The sequence below is a fragment of the Mastacembelus armatus genome, chromosome 18, assembly GCF_900324485.2.
Source record: "Mastacembelus armatus chromosome 18, fMasArm1.2, whole genome shotgun sequence".
In the NCBI taxonomy this organism is placed as follows: Eukaryota; Metazoa; Chordata; class Actinopteri; order Synbranchiformes; family Mastacembelidae; genus Mastacembelus; species Mastacembelus armatus.
This window is the reverse complement of record NC_046650.1, coordinates 3,561,480-3,573,967: the sequence shown is the minus strand read 5'-3', so window position 1 is coordinate 3,573,967 and position 12,488 is coordinate 3,561,480. Positions and strand designations below refer to the sequence as shown.

The 12,488-nt window shown below is 40.1% G+C and overlaps 1 protein-coding gene across 1 annotated transcript in view; it reads left to right on the top strand.

Annotated features, from left to right (window-relative positions):
- The window catches only part of nrxn2b (neurexin 2b), a 368,462-nt gene that overhangs the window by 354,340 nt on the left and 1,634 nt on the right, over window positions 1-12,488 (top strand). Inside the window, exons 16-17 of the mRNA XM_026328570.1 lie at window positions 5,749-5,827; window positions 9,006-9,032. Coding sequence (XP_026184355.1) covers window positions 5,749-5,827; window positions 9,006-9,032 — 106 coding nt within the window. The remainder of the gene's footprint in view (window positions 1-5,748; window positions 5,828-9,005; window positions 9,033-12,488) is intronic.

Below are 12,488 nucleotides of genomic sequence, written 5' to 3'. Positions count from 1 at the left end.
AAACACTGATGATGTTACAGGAAACACAAAGACAAGGTGCCAATTACCGGCGTGCTTCTTTTGTACAGCTGTGTTCATTCACGTCCACAAAAGCTTCTCTGAGATCAGTCAGCAAGTCACTCACACTCGTCCCCTGCAACCATGATCAGCAGATACAAAACATATTTAGACCAGCTCACACTCTGTCCTTTTATCATCCAAACCTTAGCAGATTCCGTCCTTTGAAAGTCCTGTCTCATTTTAAATGAACACAGCAGCGACAATTAGTAAAGTCGATGTGAAGCTGTTGAGTTCACAGCTCATCTATCTCAAACACTTGAGTTCAAAGAAAAAATTAATGTTTGCTGTTATTTTTTCTTCCTTTTGTACATTTATAAAAAGTCACTTGATGTACAGGCCTCCAAAGCATCAACAGAGTAGTGCTCTGTTACCATCTGACAGAACATATTAAGGCGGTCGTGTTTGAAAATGTTGAGCGAAGAATCGCTTTCAGCCATGGCTGTAGCTGCCATGTGATTACAAACAAGCATTTTTGGATTTAAAACTCAGTTACAGGGAATACTGTCTTGAGCGCACCCATTTGGTTAGGACTTAAATGAGCAGCCAGTTTAGTGTTTCTGCATCTTTTCTCTAGACATGAAATCAATGGAACCCGACTCCAAGATGTCACATATAGCCATCCGCTCAGTTCAGTGTCTCAGTATCTGTGGCCTCCAGACTTGTTGGCGGACACATTCCTCCATGTTCACCATGTTACCAAGCTTTTATGGCAGAGGTCTGTGATTTGAAATTGGCAGTCATAGACAGCTCTGCTTGCTAAATTATTAGGAACAATTTTAGGATAGGAAAGGACTATGAGTGTTGTCTGCTTCTGTTGTTACAAGCCCTAATGTGCACTGCTGACAGACGTTTATGTTCAGTCATAAAAAAGACCCACCTTTAGAGTGCTTTTTATTGCTAAGACTCTATTTTTCAGCTGGTGTACACACATTTTAACAGCTTCTTCTTTTTTTATTATTATGTACCTGGCTGAACATAGTGTATCGTCACAATAGTCCAAAGTAGTGTTAAGAATATGTGCTTGAGAATGAATAGACATTACCAATGAGTTACTCATCCATATACTTTAATGATCACCAAGGTAATATTTCCTGTGCGCACAAAAACATAAAAGCATTATTAGGGCATATATTTGGTTACACAATACTGATCATTCATAGAGACTGTCCCTGTGTGACTGAAGGATTTTGTTTGGGAACTGATTCTTATTTGCAAGGTGGTGGTGAAGGCCTGCTAAGCCTGTAGCTGAACAAACAAGAAAAAGCAAGATGTGTACTGAAAGTCTAAAGTCATATGCAACTCCAGCTCAATCAAAATAATCACTATTACTAAAATACTGTGGGCATATGTGTTGCGGTATATGTGGTAAGTTATTTTACAGAAGAACAACAAACACTGAAACACAGCATTGTGAGAGCATTCTCTACTAAGGTTGCTATTAAAATGAAGAGTTAGGTGCTGAGAAGTAATTGACTGCCGTTGAAGGGTACTTCAGGACTTCAGGAGGCTTAATTCTTACAGATTAAATGTTCAAAGTTATAGTCTTTACATTAAAGCTCCCCCATGTCTAATTTGTGTTTACAGCATCTCTCAAATTATTCTGATGGATCATAATTGTGTTTATACAAAAATGTTAGCATGGGAAGGCTGTTCAGAAAACTTATTTTCCAATCTGCAGGTTAAATACATTTATTTTGGGAATGAATTCAGCAATTTATAACGCTGCATTCTGTTCCCAAATGCCACACCCACTCTGGTTTGTGCCTCTGACAAGTATTGTGATCTTTAGAGCCACCCACTGTGGCGAACGGATAGATAAAACATGATTTTTTTTTTTTCAAAAGAAAGATAATTGAAACCATGATCATCATGTTTATATGCAGCTGTTAGATTGTCTACATTTGCATGTGCAGCACACTGACACTGAAAGTATCAGTATCAAGAGAAAAACTGGAGTACTATTTGCATATTGTCAGCATGATTTTTGGAAGCACACACAGAAACCTGCAGTACTGTTGCTTCAAGCGGCTGATGGCTGTCATGTTGATCCAAGAACTCCAATTCAAGATCTGCATTTAGCTGCACTGATCTGCTACCATTTGTATTTCCAGGTTTTGTTGCTAATTGTCGGGCTTGCACAGGAAAATAACATCACCCATCCTTAATCCTGCCTACATCTGTGATCGGCTCAGTTGGCTCAACAGATACTGCTAGCACAACTATACTTATAGCTTCAAAGTACCTATTTCGAATTTAAATCCCATATATATTAATAAATATAATATACACATATATTATAAATACTTTCTAAATATACAATATATTATGCAGGTAATTCACTGTTTGAGTTGTATATTACCTTCTATAGTCAAGATGTGAATAGCAAATCATAGAAAAAAATATCAAAGCCAGTGTGAGATAACCTGGAGAACTGCAAGTGAATGTCTTTGAAGAAGAGAAAGGAATAATTTGCAGTTAAAGCTCACACATATCTTAACTCTATAGATTATAGTTTTATTCTGGGGATCACTGATCTGTAGCAAAGTACTTTCTGAAATGAACCTCTAGACCCTGCATCAGTTATATTAGTCACAGTCACATAGGCACATGAAAAATTGCTGTCTTACTGATTTCGTTCTCTTCTGCACACACACACACACACACACACACACACACACACACACACACACATATTTGTTTTTATTCCTCCTGGGGACTTACACTGACTTACATTCATTTTCTGGAGACTTTCAGTCATCTTAAGCTTAACCACTACTTGCCTAACACTCATCCTAACTTCACTTCACTTCTAAACCAAGTTGTGTCTGGAAATTTCAATGATTTATGTGGTGGGAGCCAGTTTTTGTTCGTCAAATGGAAGCCAAGCCCCCACAGTGTCATTGTAGTTTTGTTCCCCAGAGGGTAGGAAAAACAACCAAACGCACACACATGTCCATACATGGTCCTTAAGGTTATTAATAATCCTTCCTATAGAGCCTGTAGTGTCATTTTTTGCTAGAGCAAACATAGTAATAGTATTATAAATATTACAATGGGCAAAGCTAACAGGAACTATGGTGCTCTAATGAATATCCGCAGCACCTGCTAAGACACAGCAGACACAGGCCAGGGTGGCAGAAAGCAAGCAAGCAGAAACCCATATTTCAATTTCTCCAAAAGCTCTGAGCTACCACGCTATAGCTTTGATCATAGTGGAGTAATGTACTTTGATGCTTAGAATAAAAGATCTACCTTTTGATGTGCACGTAGGGGTCTGTTTTTTTTTTTTTCTTTCCTTCAACCCCTTGATAGTGTATGTTTCCGTGAAACTGTTGGAGTCATCACTTGTCTCACTCTGACCCAAATTTAGTGTCAGAATGTTATAAAACTAAGATCAGAAGCTACACCCTTGGTGCTGCTATCTTAAGTCAAGAGCACTCCCAGGTGTTTGTCTGGAGGGATACAAAGTGGTTCAAAGTTGGCTCCTCGTGTATTCAACTAGGAGACTGAGGAGAAGAGTTCTGACCAGGTCAAACTGGAGTTTGCAGGTACTCCTTCAGCATTTATTATAACACTGGGTTTAAAGACCTGGTGATAGTTCACCACATTAGGGTTTGCAGTAAATTACAGCTGTTATAACCAGAAGCATTGGCAGACAGATCGTAGGCACATTCCTCTGTGGCCTGCATGTTGTTTGGTCTTCCAGGTGGCCGAATTTAAAACTAATCTGATGCTGGTTATATCAACAAAAAGGATTAACCTACAACATGGCCTGGGATGGAGTCAAAGTCACAGCCTGAATTAATGTATCAGTCAGCCCCTGCTTAGAAGGCTTCAAAAGCCATCTGACATTCAGTCAGTAAGATATTAGATCATTTAAGTATTTTTTCATTTCTAGCTACAACACATATGTATTGATATCTAGGCTCCTTAATTTAAAGTGCACTTTTTAAAGGGTGTATTATGTGCTGTTTTATATCGGTTTATACTGAAATAGAAATGTAAGTGTATGTTTGATGGAGATGTTGCTGGGAAACTGAACCAGGATCATCAGGCCAATTTGATAGAGCCAGGTGATAAGATAAACTTTATTCATCCCCAAAGGCAAATTCAGGTAGTCTTGTAGTTAATTATTAAGTCAGTAGTCAGTAGTCAGTAGTCAGTAGTCATCTGCCATTGTCTAAGGTGTTGTAGAGCCTGATGGCAGTGGGGATGAAGGATCTCCTGTATCGTTGAGTCCTACAGCTCAGTGAGGTGAGTCGTCCACTGTAGCTGCTTCTCTGCTCCATCAGGATGTGATATAGTTGATAGTTGATATGAACACACATTCAAACACAATGTAATTAATAAATGATTACACCTAGTGAAAATCACTGGGGAAATTCTGTGTAGCGGTGTGGTGCTCGAATCAATTATGCTGATAAAGGCCCCCTATTTCCTATCAAATGACCCCATCTTGGATTACAACGAGAAGCAAAGAGAGAAGCGGAGGAGGTTTGGGTGTCTAGACATGCAGCTGGGTGAGTCATGCAGCAGTGAGGACAAACCATAAATTGGAACCAGCTTGTCTGGTTTAACCTGCTGTCATCTGGAGATGGCTACTGCTGTACCTGCTGTACATTTAAACACTGCACTAACAGACTGTTGTCTACTTCTGTCTATTGTCTTACTTCTTTATCACATAGTCTAGATGTCATATATATATATACAGTATATACAGTAAAATTAAAAATGAAAGAATAGTTGTGCAATGGCGCCCACACAATGGAGGAGGCCTACTGTTATAGACAAACTACACCTCTTTGATTGGTGGAGTTTGGTCAGAAAGAGTTTGCTTTACTTCTCTGCTTATATAAATACACAAGAATGCTACTCACAAAGCACACCCACCTCCATATGTCCACCACATTTGCTACTACTAACAAACAGCTATACAAAAAAAAAATCTTCGTGTCTTAACCAAAGACGCATTTATCACCTACAGCCTTTTGAAAGTTTGCCTCCGCTGGTTGCATTAGCTGCTGTGAACATTCTACAGCTTTCAGACTCTCTTAAACCTGTTAACACTCACTTTAACAACACATTAATTTAATGTACTTGAGCTATTTTAATGGAATTTTTGAGATAAGAAATTAAGGAATACAGTTTACGTTGAGGACCCATAACATGTCCAATACTGGGGTAATGAACAGCAGTTACCTTCTGTTACCAGTCATGTTTTCCATTTTAACTCAAGCTATCATGTAGATATTTCTGATATTCTAGTGTCAGTGCAGTGGATTTTGTTATGAAATTTGAACTTGGTTTCATGCTGTGGAGCCACTTAATAAATCCCAGCTACAATCCTCTTCAGGCATGTACTGTATTTTTCAAAATAATATTCAGATGAAAAAAAAAACCTTTGCTACTTTTGTGCATTCAAACTGCTATCACTAAATGTGATCAGCACTTACAATGATTCTGACTGCTGGGGAAAAACATTTCACAGAAGACCAATACCATGCATGCACTCCAGGCGGTTTTAAGTTCAGCTTTCAGTTTACTTTGGGTATGCCTTTGTTGGGTATTCCGAGTCTAATTTTACAAAAATAGTAAGGAGTTAATCCCATTTTTTGTCCTCTGTATCTCTTACACGAATGAAATCTGTCCTGATTCGGTTTCCTCTCCTGTCTGTCTCTGTTCCTGCAGAATGCGGATGACCTCTTGGTAGCATCAGCTGAGTGTCCTAGTGATGATGAGGATTTGGAGGAGTGTGAGCCTGGAAATGGTGAGTCAACTCAGGGAGTTCTGTCTTCATTGTACTTGGTATCCAAAAGCAAAGTGCAGCCTAGAAACGAAAATACGCATATCTAGACTACAGCTATGTACCCTACTCCACTTTATTATATGACACTTTTTGACTGCACAGCCCTCTGTATGCACCTCTGATTGGCCAGATGTTTACCCCTACAGCTGCCTGGTTTTCAAAGCAGCAGGCCGTCAGCAGCAGTGCAGCTCATCAGCTGCTTAGCTAAGTGCTAGTATCTGGCATTTACACAGCTGTTGCACCAATCTCCTGCCCCGACTTTAACAAGGCAGGACAGTTTCAACGTGGAAGCACAGCTTGTTCTGCACAGCACACAGCTGTAGGCTGGCAGGCCCGGTGGCTGAGGCACTGTTAGTGGGTCAAGCAATGTTCTGACACCATGACAGGAGGTGGACGTTAAAGGCCATGTGTTTTACTCCCCGCCCCCATGGTCTGACCATACTTGAAAACTGCTAAGAACCGCATAATGAAGCAATGTGATTCAGATTGCTGCAAAATATATTTCATATTACCTTTCAGATTAACTCCAATGTGGTTGGGATGAAAACAACAATTGCCTCAATGAAAACTAAAATAGTACCAATATACATTAATTCATTCATTCATTCATTATCTATACCCGCTTATTCCTAATTAGGGTCATAGGGTACCAATATACAAAAAAACTGAATATCTTATTAGGTTAGCAGTATTTAAACCAAATCCTTAACGTATGACAGCATCACACTAAACCAGATGTGGTATAGTGAATAGAGAGATGCAGAGCTGCTGCAGAAGACTGTTTAGGACAGAGATGCATATTTCATTTCTCTAAAAATACTCTTGTTTTGTCATACAATATATTTATTTTATAAGAGCTGCCTGAACAAAACAAAAAAAAGATAAGTTTATTATGGGCTCATTTCAAAATATTTTACAGAGGGATTTTACAACATTAATGTCAGATTTTCTAAAAATCTACTGTGATGTATTAAGCAGATCAGTAGAGCAGACTGTCCTTATGAAGTTTTAAAAAAGAGTATACATTTTGATTGATTCTCTGAAGAATATTTTAAAGACATTTTTCAGAAACAGGGATTATTGGTTTGAACAGACTATATGTTGATGGACTATAAAAGGAAGGAGATAATAGCAATTGCTATGTTTGCGTGAGTAGAGACTGATCTGAACTTGTGCTGAAAAACTCAAGTGTAGCATTCTCCTGTGGTTTTCTCTGTAGGAGGTTGGGACTGAAATAGAGACTCAATTCCCTTCTTATAGAAAGAAGAAATCAGAGTTTTTCGGTGGATGCTATGCCCAGGCTTAATCTCCCATGGGGAAGTGCACCTCTCTATCTCTACCTCTCATACACCCACACAAACACACACAGCAGTGGCAGACATGCTCACCTTTCTAGAAAGAAACTTGTCTCTCTCACTCTGTGAGTGTAAAGTTTTCTCTCTGCAGCTGTCTCCCCTGAGAAACAACAACCGCACGCTCGGGCTCCGTATCACTCCTTCCAGATGCCACAAGAGTTCTAGCGAGACAAGCCAGTGAGGTCAGATAAGCCTCAGTTAAAACTGTGGACAAGGAGAGGAAAATCAACACTGTTCGCAAAACAGGTCCCTTCTCCATCACCACCCCACAAACACACGTGTGCAGTCATCATAGAAAAAGTACCAATCTCCAGTGTTTTGCGTTAAATGTGAGAATGCAGCTGGGTATTACTGAGCTGCCTACAGGAAGGAGAAAAATGTTAAGCACTGTTTGTGGATTTTCTATTAAGCGTAGCAAGATATGACTGCTGTGATTTCATGGGGATCAATACAACTCCTTCCCATATACAGCCTGTGGAGCACCATCTGCTTTACAGATGGGTTTACCTGCAGCTGTAGTACTACAACACACAATTCAAAGCATTCAGCTTGTTTTCTTACAACTGCATCTGGTCCAGGAGTTCTTTGGCTGCCTGGTGCTAAATGATGACCCTTAGCGTGGATGCAAAGTGGACAAAGGTGCAGGAAAAAAAGACCCCAGGAAGAGCTGAGGGGGGAAAGAGCTAGAAGGACTGTGTCTGGGAGCACTGACCCTTATTAAGATTTGAGTCACGTTCCTTTGCGCTCAAAGCAGAACAGAGAGATACAGAGAGAAATGGAGAGCTTGCAAGGGAGAAGTAAGAGGAGGCAAAGAGGATGTGAAATTGATAGTGAGAGAGACAGAGAGTGAGAGGAGTAAAATACGTGTGAATGATTCCTGCCTTTCCCACCAGATTAATTAAACTTTGACTTTGAGCCTTAATTACATCACCCAATTAAAGCTTTGGTTTGGATCCCCCAATGCTGTTAATGAGCTGCTGTTAGAGGAGTGACAAGACCCAGGAAGTGGGGACCTGGATTATAAGATGAAACGTAGTGGGGATGAAGTGGAGAAGTGAACAAGCACACACAGAAAGACCTATACGCACTAATTATATTCACAGCAACACACATTTAGAGAAGATATTATACAAACGTGTCTTTCTCCACCAACAAGCCCTGCTCATTAAATCTCTTTCATTTTATCTCCATATTTCACTTTCTGTCTTTTCTCTACCTCAGCACGACCTCACTTTTCCTTCTCTCTTGCTTGCCTCCAATCTACTTATCAGTCCCAGGATGTTGTAGGCACTATATCAGTTTTACTCTGACAAGATCAGAGCTTTGAGGCGCTCCTCAATAATTCATCAGACAGCGTGCTACAGAGAAAACCTGAAAATGTTCTTTTGAGTGATAGATGAGGGATGACCCAAAGCCTGGTCGATGGGTTTTGGTGTCAGTATGGTCACTCCAAAGATAAACAGGTTTATCATACACCATACAGGCTCAGTGTTTGGCAATGTAGAGGCTTGATCCTATGTCCCCTGGATGATCACTGAAGAACACAACCAGTTCAGATTTCACCATTAGGCCCAGTCAATACCCCTGTCTCTGCTCTGGCTGAAAAAATTCCAGAAATGCAGTGATTAGTAAATTTTGCATCTTTGTGATTTGACCATTTTCCAATATAATGAGAGTTAAGACAAGATATCAAGACCGCACAAGAGTGAATAATGAGGTGGTTTGATTTGCATAATAGCTGCAAAATCAAAAATCCCCTATAGGACTGAAATATTGAAACAAAGTACAAAAAACGGAACCTGGAATATACTGTAAATGGTCACAAATATCTAACAAATTATAAAAAAGAAACAAATCTATTTAAATAGCATGCAACAGCAAGAGATTTTTAAATAAAGCAAGATGGAAAATAATGAAATATGTAAAGCTATAGAATTAGGATAAGAAAAGAATAACAGAATATAAAAAGGAGCTGAAATGGAGAAAAACACAGTGCACTGGTTCTAGTACATGGCTCATTAATACATATTAATAATTAATTATAAAACTGCTAAAATATTTGTTTACCATTCAGTATACCAGGAGCATAATGGAGAAACACATAACCCAGTTATTCCATTTTTACTCTGTATATTTTCCACATACTCTGTACCTGTTTAGTAAATTTTAATTTAAGAAATCCACTCAAAGGAAAATCATTTGGTGGAAAGATGAGCAGCAGATATGACACAATGTGAGCACCATATTGGGCATCATCCCTTTGAAATGAAATGAACCACTTTGTCTATGAGCCACAGCAGCAAATGCATCATTTTAAAGTGTTCATGACGTCGTGTGTAGGAAGAAGGCTTTTTTCCCTGTTCCATAGATTAAATGGCTGTAACTGTACCTATTGAGGCATGATTTAAAAATGAGCAAAGGAAAATATATTTTGCTTGGACACGGTATTGGATTTTCCATCTGCAGCCTAATCAAAGCTGAATTATAGAATACTCAAACAGCCTTTTTGCCCTAAATATTTCGAATGGATGCGAGCGGGGCAACGTGATCGGCAAAATAACAATGTTTGTCAGGAGACCAGTGTAGATGCATCAGTATCCATCGGCCCTGTTCTCATTTTGAGTAAATAGAGGGGGATGACTCATACTGGCAGCGCAGTGGAGTGGCGTGTGGGTAAAGATAAAGAAGAAATTTCATCATGTGGGCTAAAATGTGGTTCCACTGCCTCAGCTGTTCAAATCAATAGAGTCAAACTCAATCAATCAGAGTGAATATCTTTGACTCTCTCTAGCTTTAATGCTGAAATGACACTGTTAAAATGTTTAGGAGAAGGAGACACCCACACACTGGGATCACGCTGTATATATTTTTCAGCAGTGTTTGCATCAGAAATGATGTCTTTCAGGCCTAGCTTTGGTCTGTACCACAAAATGACTCAGTCCAGAGTGAGAGCTTAGATGTCAGATGAAATGATGAGAAGTTAGGCTGCACTAATGTTACCGTTCTTAAATGTTTGATGCTGATGCTAGAAATCCGTTAAATCCTGGGTTTCCTCTAGCTTTTTGTCAGCCTGTGGTTCTTGGCAGCTTTCAGCAGGACAGCACACATATGAACATTCGTGATGTTTGAAACATTTGTGATGTGGGCTTTTATAACCCACCAACAAATGTCACCTTTCGGAGCCTGTCAGCAGCCTGCCTCTGGGTATGAACAGTCAGAGCTGCATACAGAGAGAAGGGGGTGCAGTCGTGGAGAAGGGGAGAGCCAATTGAAGTTGCTGATTGGTTTAAACTGTGGGTGCAGTACATTTGGGTCACACAACAGGAAATGAAAAGATGGTTCACTTGATATCTGCCCAGTGCGCTCAGATGTGGCTCATTCTGTATGAGGGCTGAGGTTCATTATTTTTCTAGTAGCCACTGCCTGCCAGTCACATGGAATAATACCATAGGGCCTGCAGGCTTTGGCTCTACGAAGCATTGGACTACAGCAGAGTGATGTTAGTGACTCGTAACAATCCCTCCCTTTTAAAAACATTTTCTGTATGTATTTTCCTCCTGTATATGTAACCAATCATTGTAAGCACTAGACTTTAAGCAGACAACCAGTGTTCTCTGACAATTACAGGAAGTGTTTACTGTAACAGGGCCATCCATGTGCCATGCCAGCCACATGTCCTGTAACTGGGACATGCAGTGAGTGGAGGTAGCTCCTCAGTAATGGGTGGGCTGCACTCTGAGCAGCAGCTATAAAGCTTGAAATTGCACTTGCAGCATCTCTGCCACGCAGACAGATGGCAAAGTAAAGATAGCGGCACTACCATCTCATCTGTCACCCTCAGTCACATGTATGTCCTGTGTCTGAGGAACTCCTTTTCCCCTCCTTCTGTAACTTTGACAAGTTATTTCACAAAACGCGCTAAGCTTGCACAATCCTACTTGGTGTGGCTAGTCTTTGTTCCTCAAATGTGTCACCACACTCTGCTGTCCTCTCAGGCTTCAAGGTGAAACGCAGCCCTCAAGCAAAGACAGAAATATAATAGAGATAACTTTAGTATTACCATGGTAACTAGCCTTTCCAGCACTGGTCTTGATATAAGAAATTAGAAGAAGGGTTGTAGAATTACTAAGTTTTTTTTCTTTTCAGCTTTCACATTTTGCTTCATTTAAAGGTCTATTTCTCTCAAGTGTCTTGTTATATGCTGATATGTTGCAGTGGCTTTGTTAATTCAATGCATCACCCTTTCTGACAAGGCCTTTGTCATGCTTTGAGTGAAAATGTATAGTTGTATAACTGACAAGCTTTTGGGGGGGGGGGGGCACAGAATCTGGGGTGTTTGAGCATTGTTGAGCTGGATAAATGCCACGGAGAAACTGTTACGATCTTAAATCCTCCCCTTTCACTTCCCCCATGATCCCTGAACTGCCTGACCCACCCCCTCTCCCACTGAGCCACTCTGATTTACCTCATCTAATGAACACAGAGCCAGAGTCATGATTTTATGCTGGTGATGTTGGCATTTCTTTGGTCATGTTTTGCTGTTACCTTCCCTTTTTCTTCTCCCAAGATGCCATCCCCCATTTTCAACTGTTTCCGTGTTGCCCTGACACATATAAAGTATATCAACAAACTGTATTGATATTTTGCCATGTTTTGTTAACATATCCACTATATGTTCAACCCCCTAACCCCAGCTGGGCTTCCAGTCACTCATGACTGAATGAATGCATCTCCTTACAAATGACTGGGCTAGAATCAGAATACATAGCTGAAGTCTGACAACAAATGCTGGCTCATTAGGACAATTTTTTAACTGTGTGTAACTGCCCCATGTTTATGGTGTTTAAGAGGGAAGTGGGCGTCAGGGACTCAGAGGAAAAATGTTTAATACACTGTCTTTCAGTACTAGAGTTAGAAATTAGGAGCATCAGTTTCCTGCAGCCACTCCTGAAGGGTTGCATACTAAGCTAATTACAAATGAGCCATAGAAACCACCATACCCAAAGGGGGACAGTGGGATTGAGCCCATTCTTTATGAGAATTTGTGGGGTGGGGGGACAGTGACTGATTCAACAATATATTTACATTATGATTCCTTTTCACACAAAGAAACAAAAGAGGAGAGGAGTTGCAGGGGAGGGGTGGGAGTTGTTTATCACTATCCGAGAACAATCTTACACAGCTTTCTTTTTGTAATTTTTTTTTTCATGCAAAAATCATGCGGCCAATTTGTTGATGTAAGTGACCTGAACCTCGTGGTTTGCTAT